Raw genomic sequence first — 17,301 nt, forward strand, 5'->3', positions numbered from 1 at the left:
TTGAAAATCTTTTGGATTTGTTTAATTGACTTATTTATGTAATTCTTAGTTTTAATCCATTGACATTGTTCATATTTTTTTTACATTTTCTGATGGTTCATCTGTTAAAGTTATTTTTCTTTAATTGTTGATTTTTTAATTGCCAAGGGCACCTATTTAAAACGGCTTCAGCTGACGGGTTTACCCTGTTTAAATATATTATTATTATTATTATTATTATTATTATTATTATTATTGTGACAAATTTTAAAGGTGCAGGTACAAGTGAGCTCTTAAACTCTAGTACATGTCTTCAAAACGTCCCCTTAGTGTCGTGTCTAGTTCCTCAAAAAAATTGTGATCACCTTCTATGCCGTATATCATGCCCAGCGGTTAATCTGAGAACCTCTTTTAACAATTCATAGGTTAAAGACGTCTGTAATTTTGGACTTGCCAAATGATTGGTTGACTTAGTGTTAAGGGCAATGAATATTTCATAATGTATGAGTTAATAAAGAACGATCGCAAAAAACTTTGGGAAACTGTTTGAAAACTTGTTTCGAAACTTTCAAAACTAAGGTGCTATCATGGACGTGAATTGCAATGATCCGTCTTCAACGACTCTAAATGACAGTCCCAAACAAGTTAGAGTTAAGTCAGTCAAACTGTCCCAGTTGCTTCATGCCGATACCGCGAACGATGTCTCTACAGGACCACCATTGGTAGGCTAAGTTATTTCAATTTTTTTTTGATATTAATGAAATATTTTTTTAGTACCGATGAGACCGACAATACAAGTATAACTTGTTTTCCAAGTGCGATTCATCTCCTCCTCTCTTGTCTCGTAGTTATATCATCTAATATGCATTTTACAAAATTGCAGAAGAAAAAAAGACTTCTCGAAAAGGAAAGAGGCGAAGGCGAAGGAGAAAGTGATAATGCGTGTGACATACAACGTCTTTCCCGTTCACTACTTCCATTTCAATTCCATACTCAGGTAGAAGTTAAAAATTTAAATAGGCCTAGCCAACATATTCATATCAGTTTCGCGTTTATTAATATTTTGCCTGTTACTTAGAAACAGAAAATCCTTGTTATTTTAATTTTTATCACTTTCTGCATGATCGTCGCATCATCTTATCAACAAACCACAGAAAACTAAGAACATAAATGTTTTCCATATGATCGTTAAAACAATACCCCCCATTTAACCATCAAAGCCATGCAAGATATGCAAGTTGTCGCCTTGTCGAGTGATTGGTTGACTCAGTGTTACGAGAAATGAATATTTCATAATGTATGAGTTAAAAAGAAAAGGAAAAAAGACGAAGGCGAAGGAAGAAGTGAAAAGACTTGGGACATACAACATCATCCTTCGCGTTCACTGCTTCCATTTCGATTCCATACTCAGGTAGAAGTTAATAATTGACATAGGCCTCGCAACCATATCCATATCAGTTTCGTTTTGATATTTTACCTGTTACCTTGTTTCCCTGGGTAGATGAGACAAAAGCTTCAAGATCTCCTCTTAATTATGACTATAATAGGAGAATTTATTTTTGGTATCATTATTAATCATCGCTTCAATTTTGGGAACACACCTGTCGACTGAAATAAAGGAAAGCTGTATTGGACAAAATTTTCACGATCAGAAAATTTAGAATTCTACTTATGCAGATGCATACTGCAAAGTTTCTGAAAAAAAAAGTATGTCACAGGAGACAATATTGGGCCAAAATTCATCGACGCCAATCGGAATTAGGTCTGATTTTTTAACTGCGGAAAGCTTGCCGGAAAGATTGGTTTTTTAAATAAACATTCCTCTTCAGGTTGTTCCGAAAAATATTTGGGATCTCAATTTTCAATGCTTTGAAATATTTTACCATCAATAGATATCGTGTTATGAGTTGAAATTTAAGATAACAGTTTTGGTCTATGGATATTTAATTTACCGACAAAGCCGTAAAAAAAATTTAGCCAGCAACTTTCGATAATTTGTAAAATCAGAGGCATACAAATCTGAAAGGTTGTATGCTTTTGGTAAAATTTTACGCCCAATAGAATTACTAAACGATACGTCACATCTCCCTTATTTTTTTCTGAAGCATCTTAGCGGGCTGGTATCTTTAAGCTCCTTTCTAACTTACTGTCTTGAAAAAAAGGAGTAAGAAGTATGTAGAGTTTGTCGCACCTTATTTATTTTGTGAAGAGTAATTCTGAAAATTTTGTTGATTCTATAGTTTTGCAATTGTTTTGATCATTGTTCTGTTTGGGTCACCCTGAGAATTCATTAAACTAGGCCACGTAAAGTCTTTCTATAGGTTCGATAACAGGCGTAATGCAATCCTTTCATGTTTTAAAATACTAAATAAGCTCTGACTTCAACCTACAAAAATTTTTGTCTCTAACATGGGCTTTAAGGCCTCTAAGAGCTAGCTGTGTGAACCCCTATTTTGACAACTTCGAAGGTGGTGGATGTAACAGCCTTGCCGTCAAAAGATCTTTTCGCCAGTAACTGAATTTCAGTAATTTGTAAAATCAGAGGCGTAAAATCTCAAAGGTCATATGCTTTTCTTAAAACTTCATGCCCCATAGAATTGCTAGAAGGTACGTCACATCTCCCATACTTCGATATAAAGGGTCGTTATGGAACCCCTTTCTACAGTCTGCTTGTTTGTCAGTGTCTTGTGAGCCATAATTGCTCGTCCTATATAAAGTTCTAAGTTATTGCGTTTTTCTTACCAAGATAGCGCAGATTCGCGCGCGCCCACTATTTCACTGATGGGTTATTGGAAGATCTCGAACTCTGAATCGTGTTCGCATTAGAATTTACAGATGTCAAGGAATTAACTCTTGTACGTTACTTCTACGATTCTAGGAAAAACCGGAGAAAATTTTCGGGAAACTAAAGAAGAGGAAGATCAAATCCACCTTGAATTCTGTCTCTAAGGTGGGTGTCAACACTGAGATACATCACATGTTCCAGACGAAATGACAAATCCTCATTTTCCCTACTTTGTGCATAGAACTTCTCGCCCTAGAACGAGCCATTCTCATCAATGAGTCATATTTTAGGCCCGTGTATATCTCGGTAATCTTCGTCGGTCACTTGCTGTTTTTTCCGAGCCTATGATGATCTGTGATAACAATGAATTGCGAATGGTCGTCATGTCTCAAGAGTGGCTTTTAACTATTCTTATAGTTAGAGAGATTATTAACAGCAGGGTGTGGCAGGGATCTCTCCTTCTTAGAAACACCTCGAGATGTTCTCGATTACTTGGGTTTGTTTGTTAATCATTCTAATCTTTGCCACCGCAATCCATCTGATCATGACTCACAATAACATTTCTGAACTGTCATCACTGGTGAAAATTTTACTAAGAGCCAAAGTAAGTTCTGCATAATTATGTTCTTAACAAAATTATTTGTCTGTCTTTACTTTTCGTTACACTCATCAGAAGTCACAGTCAAGTAAAGAAAAGGAAAGAATCAGGCAGGAAGAATTTGAGAAGTTCGAAGGATACAGGCTGTTTAAGGAAGCCTTGGCGGCACATGCGATCAAGAAAAGCATCCCCCAGACTGCCTGCCATTCATAAATCTGTGCTCAGTCTTGCACCAAACCTTAAACTTAAGATTGCTGCAGAAAAAAAAATTTTTTTAACTCTTAGGAAACCAGAACGAAAATTTTACAGAATTACTTAACATTTTCTGTGTGAGAGATGTAAAATGAATATTTGACTTTTTTTAGGATATGTTTTACATTCAACTACTTTTAAAGAGTTTTATGCTATCTGTTACATGCAGGGAAAACCATTGAGAGACAGTTCATAAGGTAATCTTCTTTCAATCTCACTGTTGCAAAATGGCTGATCTGTGTCTCTCATGTGACCTGCGAAGGCGGGAACAGCGCACTGATACTTTATATGACTACCTATTACAAGTCTTCTCCTTTGTTTTAAAGAAAACGCTAAAACATAGCTCGAAATGGTTCAAGAAAGCAATCACATTGTCAATTCATCTAAACGTTCGTGTGTAGTTGTGTGTTATCTAAGCAAACCATCACAAAAAGCAGACTGGTACAATGGATATAAATGTAAAGAAAAGTCTGCTTCAAACTGAGTCAGTATTCGTAATCTTGTGAATACAAAGGTGGGCGGCGTTTGCGCATGTGATGACTACTGATCTGGAGTTTATGTCGTGGATGTGACCAGTAATGGTGGAGACTCGGTTGGGTTTGGACTATTAGTATCACTAGCCCTTTTTTTCAGTTCTAATTTTTAGAGTAGATGATATTAATGCAATAAATAGTAATATCATGTCTCTTTTATCAAATGCTGCCAGCATTGTAGTGATTTGAAGAAAGACCACGCAATCGTGCTACATCTGAACTTTTTCAGTAATGATGAGACCGACTATATAAGTATAACACAAGGAATGGTTCAATTTTCTTGTTTACCAAGTGTGATTCATTTCCTTCTCTGACGTCTCTCAATTATAACTTCTCATACACATTTACGAAATTGGGGAGGAAAAAGGACTCCTCGAAAAGGAGAAACCGAAGGGGAAGGAAGAGGCTTGTGACATACAACAACATCCTTACGGTTCACTGCTTCAATTTCGATTCCATTCTCAGTTAGAAAATTTAATACAGGCCCAGCCAACACATTCATATCATAGTTTCGCGTGATCAATATTTTACCTGTTGCCTTGTTTTTCTGAGTAGAAGAGACAAAAGATTCAAAACTCCTTCTTAATTATGATGAAAATAAGAGAAACAAGTCATTACGCTATCATTCTTTGTCACGTTAATTAGAGGTACAGCAGTCGACCGAAACAAGGGAAACCTGAATTTAGCAAAGTTTTCATAAACTCAAAGCTCATGATTGTATTTATGTGAATGCATATTGCAAAGTTGTATATTGGAAAAAAAGTGGGTAAACTTTCCGCACAGCCCCATACTATTGTAAAACAAATCTGTTTTCCCAATGGCAATGTATTGTTTTAGTCATTGTTTTCTCTATTCAAGAACTGAATGCATAATGAAGTATGGGGCTGTGCGGAAATTTTACCAAAAAGTGTGTGATAGGAGACAAAGTTATGGAATCGACGTAGACCCTATCACTGATTTTCAATTACGAAAAACTTGCTAGACAGAGTGTTTTTTTTGTTAATTAAACATTCCTATTCGAGATGTTGTGAAACATATTTGTGATCTTGGATGTCAATGTTTTGAATTATTTTACCATGAATAGATAGCCTGCTATGAGTTTCAAGTTGAGATAAGAGTTCTGGTTTATACATATTTAATTTACTACCTGAGCCGTGACTTTATTCTAGAAAAAATTTTCGTCTCAAAATGGGCTGTAGTACACTATTTGCATGCAAGTTATGGTCTTGCCAAGTGATAAGTTAACTCAGTGCTACGAGAAATGAATATTTCATAATGTACGAGTTAAAAAGAAAAGGGAAAAGGCGTAGGCGAAGGAGGAAGTGAAGAGGCTTGTGACATGCAATATCATCTTTCCCGTTAACTGCTTCCATTGTGATTCCATACTCAGGTAGAAGTTACCAGCCAACGCATTCGTACCAGAGTTTCGTGTGTATTAATATTTCAGCTGTTGCCTTGCTTCCCTGGGTAGATGAGACAAAAGCTTCAAGATCTCCTCTTAATGATGATGATAATAGGACAAGGAATTTATATTTGCTATCATGATTAGTCTTCACTTCAATTTTGGAAAGAAACCACGTTCACCAAAGATACCCCTGTCGACTGAATGAAGGAAAGCTAAATTGAACAAAATTTTCATCATCACAAAGTTCAGAACTTTACTAATGCAGATGCTATTACAAAGTTCCGATAAAAAGTATGTGACGGGAGACAATGTTGTGCAAAAACTTAATCGACTCCAACCGGTACTTGATCTGATTTTTTAATTTCCAAAAGCTTGCTAGACAGAGTGGTTTTTTGTTAATTAAACTTTCCTATTCAGACTGTTGTGAAATATATTTGTGATCTTGGATGTCAATGTTTTGAAATTTTTTACCATCAATAGGTATCCTGCTATGAGTTGTGCGTTGCGATACTGATTTATGCATATTTAATTTACTACCTGAGCCGTGAGTTTATCCTATAACAAATTTTTCGTCTCTAAACATGAGCTTTAGTGAACTATTTGTGCGAAACCCCCTTATTTAACAAATTTGAAAGTGGTTGATTTAACAGCTCTGTAGTAGAGAAATGTTTTCGCCTGTAAGCTTCAATAAATTGTAAAATTGGAAGCATACAATCCTAAAGGTTGTGTGCTAAAACGTTGTGGCAAAACTTTTTTACGTCCCATAAAACTTCTAAACGATGCATTGCATCTTCTTATATTTGTTTCTGATGCATCTTAGTAGGCCGGGATCTCTATACTCATTTCTTACTGAAAGAAAGGAGAAAGAAGTATATAGAGTTTGTTACACCTTTTTCAGCGAAGAGTAATTCGGGGTTTTTATTGATTCTAAAGTTTAGCAATTGTTTTGATGATTGTTATGTTTTGTTCACCCTTGGGATTCCTTAAACTTGACCGCGCAAGGTCTCGCGCCATAGGTTCGATAAGAGGCGTTATGAAACCCTTTTCTGATATGAAATACTAAATAGCTGCTTGTTTGTCAGTGTCTCTTACGCCATATTCGCAAAGACTCGTCTTAAAATGTTTTCATTTATTTGGTTTTTCCGGCCAAAGTAGCGCAGGGTCGCGCGCGCCTACTATTTCAGTGTTAAAAAATCTCGGAATCGTACTCGTCGTAGAATCTATACATCTCAAATACTTAAATATCTATACATCTCTTATTAAAACTTGTACGATTTTTGGAGAAGCTGGAGAAAATTCATCATTCTTTTCATCTAAATGGAGAAGAGTGGAACAATCTTCAACACTTAGGCTTGCTGTTTAGCTTTTAGGATGTTGAAAATAAGTCTTAAAACAGAAACGTGTGTTTGGGGTCTGAATATTTTTGGAGCATCTGTGGGTTTCTCAGGCACACAGGGTTGCAAAATTGCCTAGATTACAAGGCCTGTGAAAAGCTGGCCTTAACCTAATTTTCTTGTTCAAAAGCATGATCTTAATACTCAAACAACTTATTTAAGAATCTTTTGTGGTGTGTTTTTATTGATTTGCCTCAGATTTGCATACATTCTTAGGGCGAGATTCAATTTAAGCAGATTAGCAAGTGATATAGCATGTATTGATCATTCTAAGTAGGTTTTTAAGTTGACAATTACATCTTATTGATACAATTTAGAGGCAAATACACGAATGAATTTTTGTAGCAAGATTTATGTCAGACACAGCAGTGATAAGTGAGCCACACTGGTCACCGGCTCATCCTTCTCCTCTCAGCTTGTGCTTCAGTGCCTACAAGAGGTAGTCCCTTTCACCATCATTCTTTCAGATGTCACGCAACATTCCATCTTAATCTTTGGGGAGTGCTGCATGACATCCGTGAAGATGGATACAGAGGGGACTTAACATGACAGCCTGCATGCTTCTATTTTATCCTATTGACATCTTTACAGCTAGAAATGAAAAAGGCTTGTCATTTAAAAGAAAGATAAACAGCTACCCTCTTAGACGAAAAGCTTTTAAGAAAATTACCACTCTTTTTTATTTTGAGTCGTGGACAGCTACGATTAAACTGAAATAGAACGAGAAGGATTGAAATTGCTTTTATGAGCATTACCTCCACAAAAAATTACAAAGTAAGAATGTTTCTTTTGAGTCACTGAGTCATAAATAGAGAAACATCTCTTTACATGCAAAGCATCAACATTGAAACATAACATTATCACATGCTTAATCACAACAAATATAGCTACAACAGTCTTAAAGTAGGTGGAGTCGAAATCACACAAGCAACATATTTTAATACTTTAAAATAACTACAACGAAGCGAAGTTACAGCAGATCGAAAGTGGAAAACTGTGTCAGAACAATTCCAGTTTTACAAAAGACAATAAACCTAGCTAAGCGGAATGACAAATGTTCAAACTTCAACTTAAAACAGTGCCATTTTTACCGACCAAATATGATTCAAAACTCAAAGAACGGAACCTAGGTTTTATTATGTTAGAAATTTCCCACATTACCAGAAAGTAGAGGCCGAATTTTTTTTTCTGAATTCCGATTGTTGACGGGCTTAATATCCTGTCAAAAGTGACGATTACACTCTGGCCTTAGGCCAAAAGTGTGAAAAAGGTATATCACTTCCCAGTACAATGTCTCTATTTCATTTAGGTTTCCGCTTTCAAAGGCAGTAATGCACTTTTTCGACTTATCCCTGTACTCTTTGAAAAGATCAGTACATTGCTTAAGGTTTCTCTCCAGTTTTGATTTTACGCGCTCATCCATAGTGTACCTCAAAGTTTGCTCATTTGGTAGAAGCTCATCAACAGCACAATACTCTGCACATGCACCAAGAAATGTGGGTCCTCCCCTTCCCGATCTATCTTCTTGGAATATCATCCTACAATTTTGACAAGGAAGCCCATCATTTAAAGAATCATATCTTTCAGCTTTATAGGCATATGAAAATTGCCAATTACTTTGATCTGGAATATTCAGAGATTCTGAAGAAATTACTGAAGCTCCGAGGCCATCTTTAAGATTGAGGATTCGATTGAACAAACAGATAGGCCTCAGAAAGTCACTTACTGCTATTGATGCACCTACGAAGGACCTCCCCGAGTGAGCATGTTTAACTATCGCCATAACGTCTGGTAAGAAGATGTTTTCGGCTTTTAGACGGCCTAGCCAGAATTTTGCCATTTCAAATACGCTTTTGGCATGCTCTTTGCTCCCTCTTTTGTTACGACTTCCCTCGATGCGGCTGAACTGAAATGTAGCAATACACAAAAATTTGTGAAATTTGTGCAATCAACATCAGGATCACATGATCTTATTCTCAAGACAGTGCATGGTCGCAGCTTTGACTGTCCCGGAACCAACCTCGCAGTCTGCTTACTGGCCAATATGAATCTCAAATGTTTAGTCTGAAATTCCTTCACTGATTTGGGAAGTTAATTTCATTAAAATGCCCCGATAACTTGGAAGAGCCATCAGAAGCTAGAAAACGGTTCTCTTTCCAAGCTAGATACCGTTTCACAGCACTAAAATATTAACGACTGGGCAAATAGAAGCTGTACTGAATTCAAATTGATCTCATTTTAGTTTGTAATCCAGTTCCATCCATACCCCTCAGCAAAGTCAGTAGGATGAGATAATATGAAAAAGCTAGGCATGGGATATCTCACTGATCCACTAAAAAATTGAATGCAATTATAAAATCCGATTCATGGCAGATATTCTAATGTATTTTCCTGGCCGCTTTCCTACTCACCATTTCCAAGAGTTTGGTTGCAGGGTCTATTAAACGGTTTAGGTTTACTTCCGGCTTCATCTCATAGTCCTCCAGGCCACTCCATTTGCCCACCTCGGCTAGGTGAGCGCCGGTGTCACGCGGCCAGACACATTTTTTAAGGTGCCAGTACAAGTGGGCTTTTAAACTCCAGTACAAGTATTCAGCATCTCCTTGTAGTGTCGCCCTGAGTATCCGAGTCGATTCATCTCGAGGAAGTTTGTCGATATCTTCCAACAGCGGTAAAAGAAGGGATTCTAAAAATTCATCGACATCCCGCTTTATCGTTTTCTGGAAGAATACCATTCTTCTGGCAATATATTCGAAGTAATTTATGCAGAAGAGCTCCATAGCGGTCAAGTTATCACAAAACTTTGGTATATTCTGTACCTCGGCATAGGGAGTCGTTGGTTAAGACGCTTTTAAACGGCAGGTGTTGACCCCCATCTGTTCCAGACACTTGAAGAAATTTACACCTCTCATCTATGAAGAACCCTAAGAATGTCTATAAAGTTGGACGCAATAAATTGGAGCAATTGATTTATAGAAAATTCCCTGTTATTTAACTTTTTTCACTTTCTGCTATTATCGTCGCATCATCTCATCAGCAAGCCACAGAAATCTAATCATATAAATGTTTTTCATATGATCATTAGAACAATACCCTCAGTAAGTCATCAAAGCCATGCAAGATATGCATTGAAAAGTGATTGGTAGACTCAGTGCTACGAGAAATGAATATTTCATAATGTACGAGTTAAAAAGGAAAGGAAAAAAGACGAAGGTGAAGGAAGAAGTGAAGAGGCTTGTGACATACAACATCATCCTTCCCGTTCACTGCTTCCATTGCAATTCCATACTCAGGTAGAAGTTAAAAGTTGACATGGGTTTTATAAAATTGACATGGGCCCAGCCAACACATTCATACCAGAGTTTCGCGTGTATTAATATTTTAGCTGTTGCCTTGTTTCCCTGGGTAGACGAGACAAAAACTTTAAGATCTACCCTTAATGATGACGATAATAGGAGAAAGAATTTATATTTGCCATCATGATTAGTCTTCACTTCAATTTTGGAAACACACCACGTTCACCAAAGATACACCTGTCGACCGAAATGAAGGAAAGCTAAATTGCACAAAATTTTCACGAAACCCCCTTATTTGACAACTTTGGAAATGGTTAATTGGACAGCCTTGCAAGCGAATATATTTTTCGACTCAAATAAGAGGGTTTCGCATAAACAGTGCACTAAAGATGTTAGAGATGAAAAATTTGTCATAGGATAAACTCACGGTTCAGGGAGTAAATTAAATATGCATAAATCAGAACCGTTATCTCAACTTTCAACTCATGGCAGTATATCTATTGATGGTAAAATATTTCAAAACATTGGCAACTAAGATCCCAAATATATTTCGGAACAGCCTGAATAGGAATGTTTAATCAACAAAAAACCACTCTTTCTGGCAAGCTTTTCGCAATTAAAAAATCAGATCTAGTGCCGGTTGGAGTCGATTAAGTTTTTGCACAACATTTTCTCCTGTCACATATCGGAAGCTTTGTAATAACATCTACAATAAAAGTTCTGAACTTCTGAACTTTGAGATCGTAAGAATTTTGTTCAATTTAGCTCTCCTTCATTTCAGTCGACAGGTGTATCTTTGGTGAACGTGGCGTGTTTCCAAAATTGAAGCGAAGACTAATCATGATGGTAAATATAAATTATTTCTCCTATTATCTTCATCATTAAGGGTAGATAAAATTGGAAGCATATAGTCTTAAAGGTTGTGTGCCTTTGGCAAAATTTTTTTACGTTCCATAAAACTGCTAGACAATGCATCGGATCTCCCTATATTTTTACTGAAGCATCTTAGCAGACTGGAATCTCTATACTAATTTCTAACTAAAAGAAATGAGAAAGAGGTATATAGAGTTTGTTACACCTTTCGCCTTGAAGAGAAATTTCGAGTTTTTTTGTTGATTCTAAAGTTTAGCAATTGTTTGGATGATTGTTATGTTTTGTTGGCCCTGAGAATTCTTTAAGCTTGACTGCGCAAGGTCGCGCGCCATAGGTTCGATAAGAGGCGTAATAGAACCCTTTTCTGATATGAAATACAAAATAACGGATTGTTTGTCTATTTCTTTCACGCCGTATTCGCAAAAAGTCGTGTTAAAAAGCGCAGACTCGCGCGCGCCAACCATTTCAGAGTCAGAAATCTCGAGACCGTGCTCGTCGTAGAATCTATATATCTCAAGCACTTGTCTCTTGTCTATAACTTCTACGATTCTTGATGATTGAAGATATATGAAATTCATATATTTGCACTGCGGTGAAGAAATGAAATTAAGAAAGATCCTCGCAGCTAAGAACACTACTGAGACGAGTAGTTGAAAATAGGACCTGAAAAAAATTCAGGCCCGTACGGGATTTGAACCCATGACCTCTGCGATACCGGTGCAGCGCTCTACCAACTGAGCTAACAAGCTAATTGGGAGCTGGTCAATGTGTTGGGTCTAAATAACCGTCCAAGTGATGAATGATGATTTCAGATATATGAAATTCATATATTTGTACTGCGGTGAAGAAATTAAATTAAGAGATCCTCGCAGCTAAGAACACTACTGAAACGAGTAGTTGAAAATAGGACCGCAGTGCAAATATATGAATATCATTCATGACTTGGATGGTTTATTTGGACCCAACACATTTTTCAAAAGCTAAAGTATATTATATGTTACCGACGAAAGGATACATCCCCATTTTAACTACTCTGTTCACAGATGAACCAACCGCTCCCGTGCTTCAGCCTACTCCTGCATGCCAGGATGGGTGTCATGCAGTTCTCGTGTCATGTAGTTCTCGTGTCATGTAGTTCTCGTTGTAGTCTGACCTTCAAGAATGTTCTAGAAGTAGCTGTGTCATGCTGAGTCATCCCTGAATCAATATATAAATAGAATCTACTGTAATGTTACAGAACGTTCTAGATCCTCAACCGTACCTATAAAAGCCGACCTTGTAACTAGATGTAGCGAGTAATTTAGTTGCTGGTATAGCCCGTCAGATATCAATAAAGGTGTATGCTGTAGAATACAAGACATCTTCACCCCATGGTGTCAGGGCGTTGTAAAAGTCATTCTCAATCACCAAAATTGAAGCTGAGATCGCAGCTTTCATAAAAAAATTGGAAAACACTATGGGACCCAATGATTCAGAAAATTTAATCGCACAGGCCTTGTCAAAAAAATTGATTCCCAATATGACAAAAAGATACTTCAGGGAATTGCAAAATACACCGACGACAATCGTTGTTTTCGTTGCCACGGCTACCCCAAATAGGTTTTTTTGCGATATCTTTACAGAAAAAATATTGCCTATTCTTGTTTACTTAAAAAAAAAACAGCTCATAGATTTATGAGGCATTAGAGCGAGCATTCCAAGAGGGTAAAATGAGTCTATATCGCCCGCTCGAAGAGCTAGCCATATAATAAACATTTTTGAAAATTATCTTATTTTTTTTTAATTTCCTAGATTGCCGGGTTAACCAAAATTGCTACCGACTCGTCCACAGCTGGTTCCCCTCAGGTCGAAGTCTTCCCAACGAACTCTCAAGCTTCAACTTTGTGTGCATTGTCTGCACTGAACCTTGGATTGTTGAATCTTTAGAGGAGGAGTAACCAGAGCAACGGTCCAAATGAACAGGAGAATGCGGGAAAGAGAACAGCGTGAATTGGAGCCGGAACAATTTCAAACGGACCAGGACAGAAGGGAAGGAGAGATTAGAATTAGAAGAAATATAGAAATGATAGAAAGAGAGAGAAGGGAAATAAGAAGATCTAATGGATGGAGAGAATGGCAAGAGGCAGTCCCTGGATCTTGATGCTCATGCCGCCTTGATGAGGTGACTAACATGTTTTTATTTTGTTTCTCTCATTGTAAATTGACCAGTAAGTCGTCTTTCCCTGCCCCTTCTCGAGGAAAGTTGCGGCAGGTTCTTTCATGTCCGAATAAATGACTCAAGCGACTAAAGACGGCATTTTATTAAAGAAAAATGAGAAAGAAAGAAAGACCCAATGAATGAGAGGGAATCGAACAAAAATAGTACTCCTGTTGATCCCATTTTCTAAACTCCAGTTCCTGCAGTTTCGCCCGTTACCCAAGTGCTACGAGAGATGAATATTTCATAATGTATGAGTTAAAAAGGAAAGGGAAAAAGACGAAGGCGAAGGAGGAACTGAAAAGGCTTGGGACATACAACATCATCCTTCACGTTCACTGCTTCCATTTCGATTCCATACTCAGGTAGAAGTTGAAAATTGACACGGGTTTTATAAAATTGACATAGGTCTAGCCAACACATTCGTACCAGAGTTTCGTGTGTACTAATATTTTAGCTGTTGCCTTGTTTCCCCGTGTAGTTGAGACAAAAGCTTCAAGATCTCCTCTCAATGATGATGACAATAGGAAAAACAATTTATTTTTGCCATCATGATTTGTCTTCACTTCAATTTTGGAAACACACCACGTTCACCAAAGATACACCTGTCGATTGAAATGAAGGAAAGCTGAATTGAACGAAATTTTCACTATCTCACAGTTCAGGACTTTACTGATATAGATGCTATTACAAAGTTCCCGACTAAAAAAGTACGTGACAGGAGACAATGTTGTGCAAAAACTTGATATACTCTCTCGACTCTTACGACACTTATATCTGTATAAATCCTCTTTAGGAGCGAGGGAAGCATGGAAAAAGACAGAAAAGGACATAAATATTTGTTTTTAGAAGCAAATTTTGGGTGACTTGCCGCTGTTTGTCTGATGTATTCTGACAGTTTTGATTTATTGGGTTTTCCCGGCCAAAGTAGTGCAAGCTCGCGCGCGCCAACTATTTCAGTGCTAGAAAATCTCGAACTCGAAATCGTACTCGTCGTAGAATCTATATATCTCAAGTAGTTAACTCTTGTTTATAACTTGTACGATTCTAGGAAGAACTGGAGAAAATGTATGGGGAAAGGAGCAAAAGAAAACCGAATAAAAAGGTAACTTTCCACGTGTATGCGCCACGTATGGCTGCACTTTGAAGCGCTCCTTATATTTTCATCTTTTTAGTAGTTTAAAAGTCTGTCAAATGGCTCAGCCTTGCACAAGACCTCTGCTAAACAATTTAGCTAAGAATTTGTGGTCACGTTATCGTGGAAAGAGAGCTGGGAGATCGACAAAAACCAAAGAAATGAATCGTACTTACAAGATCACACAAGTCAACCCGAGACCAAAGAACCACAGCAAAGCGAAAATTAACTCACGTGGCCACGACCCGTCGAATTGTATCTCCATCACCACCAAACTCCAATTCACAAGTGTACCAGAACCGCAAGCAAGAAACTTTGTACCATCGCTGTTTCTATCAAACGTGATGTCGCTCGCACCAAAAATTGATGAAGTAAGCCACGTTGTTCAAAATGCTAATTACGACCTTGTTTGCATTACGGAGTCTTGGCTGCGACAACATATCCCGGACTCCGTAATAGCAATTAATGGTTATAATATCATCAGATGGGACAGAAAGGAGACCACTCACTATTGAAAATATCGTTAAGACGGGCCTAGGCTTTATTTCTCCCCCGCGATCCAAATCTATTCATCAAAGCGAGCATCCGTGATTGAATGGCAAACTCAAGAACCTGATCAAACGACGCCAATGTGCCCTTGCAAAAGGAAATATGGATACCTTTCGAATGCTCAGAAATTGCGTGAATCGTGAGCGTAAGATCTGCCGGGCAAAGTACTACGAAACAAAGGTTAGCCATTTGAGGGAGTGTAAGCCATCCGTGTGGTGGAAAGAGGTGAAAAAGCTCAGCGGCATGTCACCTGCCTCAGAAACGCGGGCCAACACCAGTAAATTACTGCAACACCTAGGTTTTTCACCAGGTGTTCTGGCAAATTACATCAATTTAGCGTTCCTGACCCCAATGCAAATTTTTGAGCCTCTTACCCACAATCCTTTTGACCCACCACAAGCCAACAACGAAGGTCATGCCGTAAATATGATATCGGAGTTTTCAACTTTTATGAAACTATCTGCGCTCAACCCCTCGAAAGCACATGGGCCAGACGGTATCCCGGCATGGTTATTAAAGGAAAACGCTGATCTCTTGGCGGGTCCAGTCTCTGCGATCCTCAACTCCTCGTTCCACGAATCCCGCCTTCCACCTTCTTGGAAAGAGGCTGACGTTGTCCCGGTGCCAAAACAAAGGCCTATTAATGACATTAACAAGCACCTCCGTCCGATTTCCCTCACGCCTATCCTGTCTAAGCTCGTTGAAGATCGCATTATTGAGAAATACGTTAAACCTGCTGTGTTACAAAGAATCGAGCCTCGACAATTTGGAACTATTCCTAAATCGTCTACTACACATGCCTTGGTCAATATGACGCATAATTGGCTTGTTAACACCGACGGAAATGGTGCCACGGCAAGAGTAGTCCTACTCGATTTCCGTAAGGCCTTTGACCTTATCGATCACAGTGTTCTTGTTCAAAAACTAACAACATATGACATTCCGAGTCAAGTCAAAGGTTGGATTGTTGACTTCTTGATGGACCGGAAACAAAGAGTTAAACTTGCTCAGGATTGTCACTCTGAATGCCGCTATGTGCCATCCGGTGTCCCCCAGGGAACAAAACTGGGCCCCTGGTTATTTCTTGTCATGATTAATGACTTGGACACACCAGTTGACATGTGGAAATACGTGGATGATACATCTTGTTCCGAAATAGTTACAAAGGGTAATAAGAGCAAACTCCAAGAAGCTGTGGATGACCTTTCGAGACAAGCGAGTCTCGATGGGTTCCAACTGAATGAGGCCAAGTGCAAAAAACTTCGAATTGGTTTTTCCAACAGCAACCACGATTTCGAACCCCTAGTTCTAAATGGCAAACCCCTTGAATCAGTCACCAGTGCCAAATTGCTAGGCGTGACCATTAGCCATGATTTAAAGTGGAACATGCACACCTCTGAACTAATTAGAAAATGTTCCTCTCGTCTCTACTTTTTACGTCAACTCAAGAGATCTGGAGTGGCACCAAGTGAACTGGTGCAATTCTATGTGACATGTATTAGGCCCGTCCTGGAATACGCAAGTCCTGTATTCCATCGTTCTCTACCAAACTACATCAGTGAAGATTTGGAACGGATCCAAAGAAGGGCATTCAGAATCATCTATCCTGACCTTTCATATAGTGTAGCACTAGAAATAGTTGGCCTACCGAAACTTCATGAGAGGAGAGAAAAGATTTCAATCGATCTGTTTGACGAGATCGTCTGTAACCCCACCCACAATCTCCATAGCCTCCTCCCCCAAAGGAAGAGTTGTAAATATGCACTGAGACGCAAAAGTGATTTCACTCTCCCCCTATGTAAAACCGAGCGTTTGAAGAACAGTTTTATTTTTAGCCATGTCTATAAGATGTAGATAATTTTTTCTTATTCTCTCTTTTGTTATCATCAGTATTTGTAAATATCCCGTAATTCAGCCTAAGGCTGCAATGGTGGTTAATAAAGTATCTCTCTCTTATCTCTCTTGAATCCACCTTAAAAGCTAAAGTACATCATATGTTCCTGACGAAAAGATACATCCTCATTTTAACTGCTTTGTGCACAGATGAACCAACAGCTCCCGTGCTTAGACGAACCAACCGTTCCAGCCTACTCTTGTATGCCAGGCTGGGTATCACGTAGTTCTTGTGTCATGTAGTTCTCGACTTTATGCACTTGATTAGATTTGGAATCGTCGTCAATTACTTTCGAATTTCGTCAAAGCCTATGACAACAACGAATTGCGGATGACAGTCACGACGGAAAACTTTTTCTTAGTATTCTAGTAGTTTGGGAAATTCCTAAGAACAAAGGGGCCTCAAGATGGC

At 38.2% G+C, this 17,301-nt stretch overlaps 2 protein-coding genes and 1 long non-coding RNA gene across 4 annotated transcripts; 2 read left to right on the forward strand and 1 right to left on the reverse strand.

Annotated features, from left to right (window-relative positions):
* The first annotated feature begins 489 nt into the window (after positions 1 to 489).
* Positions 490 to 4,311, forward strand: LOC113676933 (uncharacterized). Its single transcript, XM_089214591.1, has 4 exons — positions 490 to 701; positions 863 to 976; positions 2,858 to 2,929; positions 3,438 to 4,311. The coding sequence occupies exons 1-4, from the start codon at positions 567 to 569 to the stop codon at positions 3,573 to 3,575; spliced, it is 459 nt and encodes a 152-aa protein (XP_089070717.1). The 5' UTR covers positions 490 to 566; the 3' UTR covers positions 3,576 to 4,311.
* A 2,791-nt stretch (positions 4,312 to 7,102) lies between these two features.
* On the reverse strand, positions 7,103 to 10,955 carry LOC149041312 (uncharacterized). 2 transcript variants are annotated; one of them, XM_089180251.1, is made up of 3 exons: positions 9,358 to 10,955; positions 8,673 to 8,852; positions 7,103 to 8,484 (listed from the first exon to the last, which is right to left on the reverse strand). In XM_089180251.1, the coding sequence occupies exons 1-3, from the start codon at positions 9,724 to 9,726 to the stop codon at positions 8,464 to 8,466; spliced, it is 570 nt and encodes a 189-aa protein (XP_089036377.1). In that variant the 5' UTR covers positions 9,727 to 10,955; the 3' UTR covers positions 7,103 to 8,463. The 2 variants fall into 2 exon arrangements, with proteins under 2 accessions (XP_089036377.1, XP_089036376.1); XM_089180250.1 differs by having other exon boundaries at positions 7,103 to 8,852.
* Positions 10,956 to 10,959: 4 nt separating this feature from the next.
* LOC149041313 (uncharacterized) lies at positions 10,960 to 14,430 on the forward strand. Its single transcript, XR_016179111.1, has 3 exons — positions 10,960 to 11,088; positions 12,907 to 13,276; positions 13,794 to 14,430. It is a non-coding gene; the product is annotated as an uncharacterized LOC149041313 (long non-coding RNA).
* The last annotated feature ends 2,871 nt before the right edge of the window (positions 14,431 to 17,301 follow it).

Source organism: Pocillopora damicornis, chromosome 8 (assembly GCF_964200805.1).
Source record: "Pocillopora damicornis chromosome 8, jaPocDami1.2, whole genome shotgun sequence".
Lineage (NCBI taxonomy): Eukaryota > Metazoa > Cnidaria > Anthozoa > Scleractinia > Pocilloporidae > Pocillopora > Pocillopora damicornis.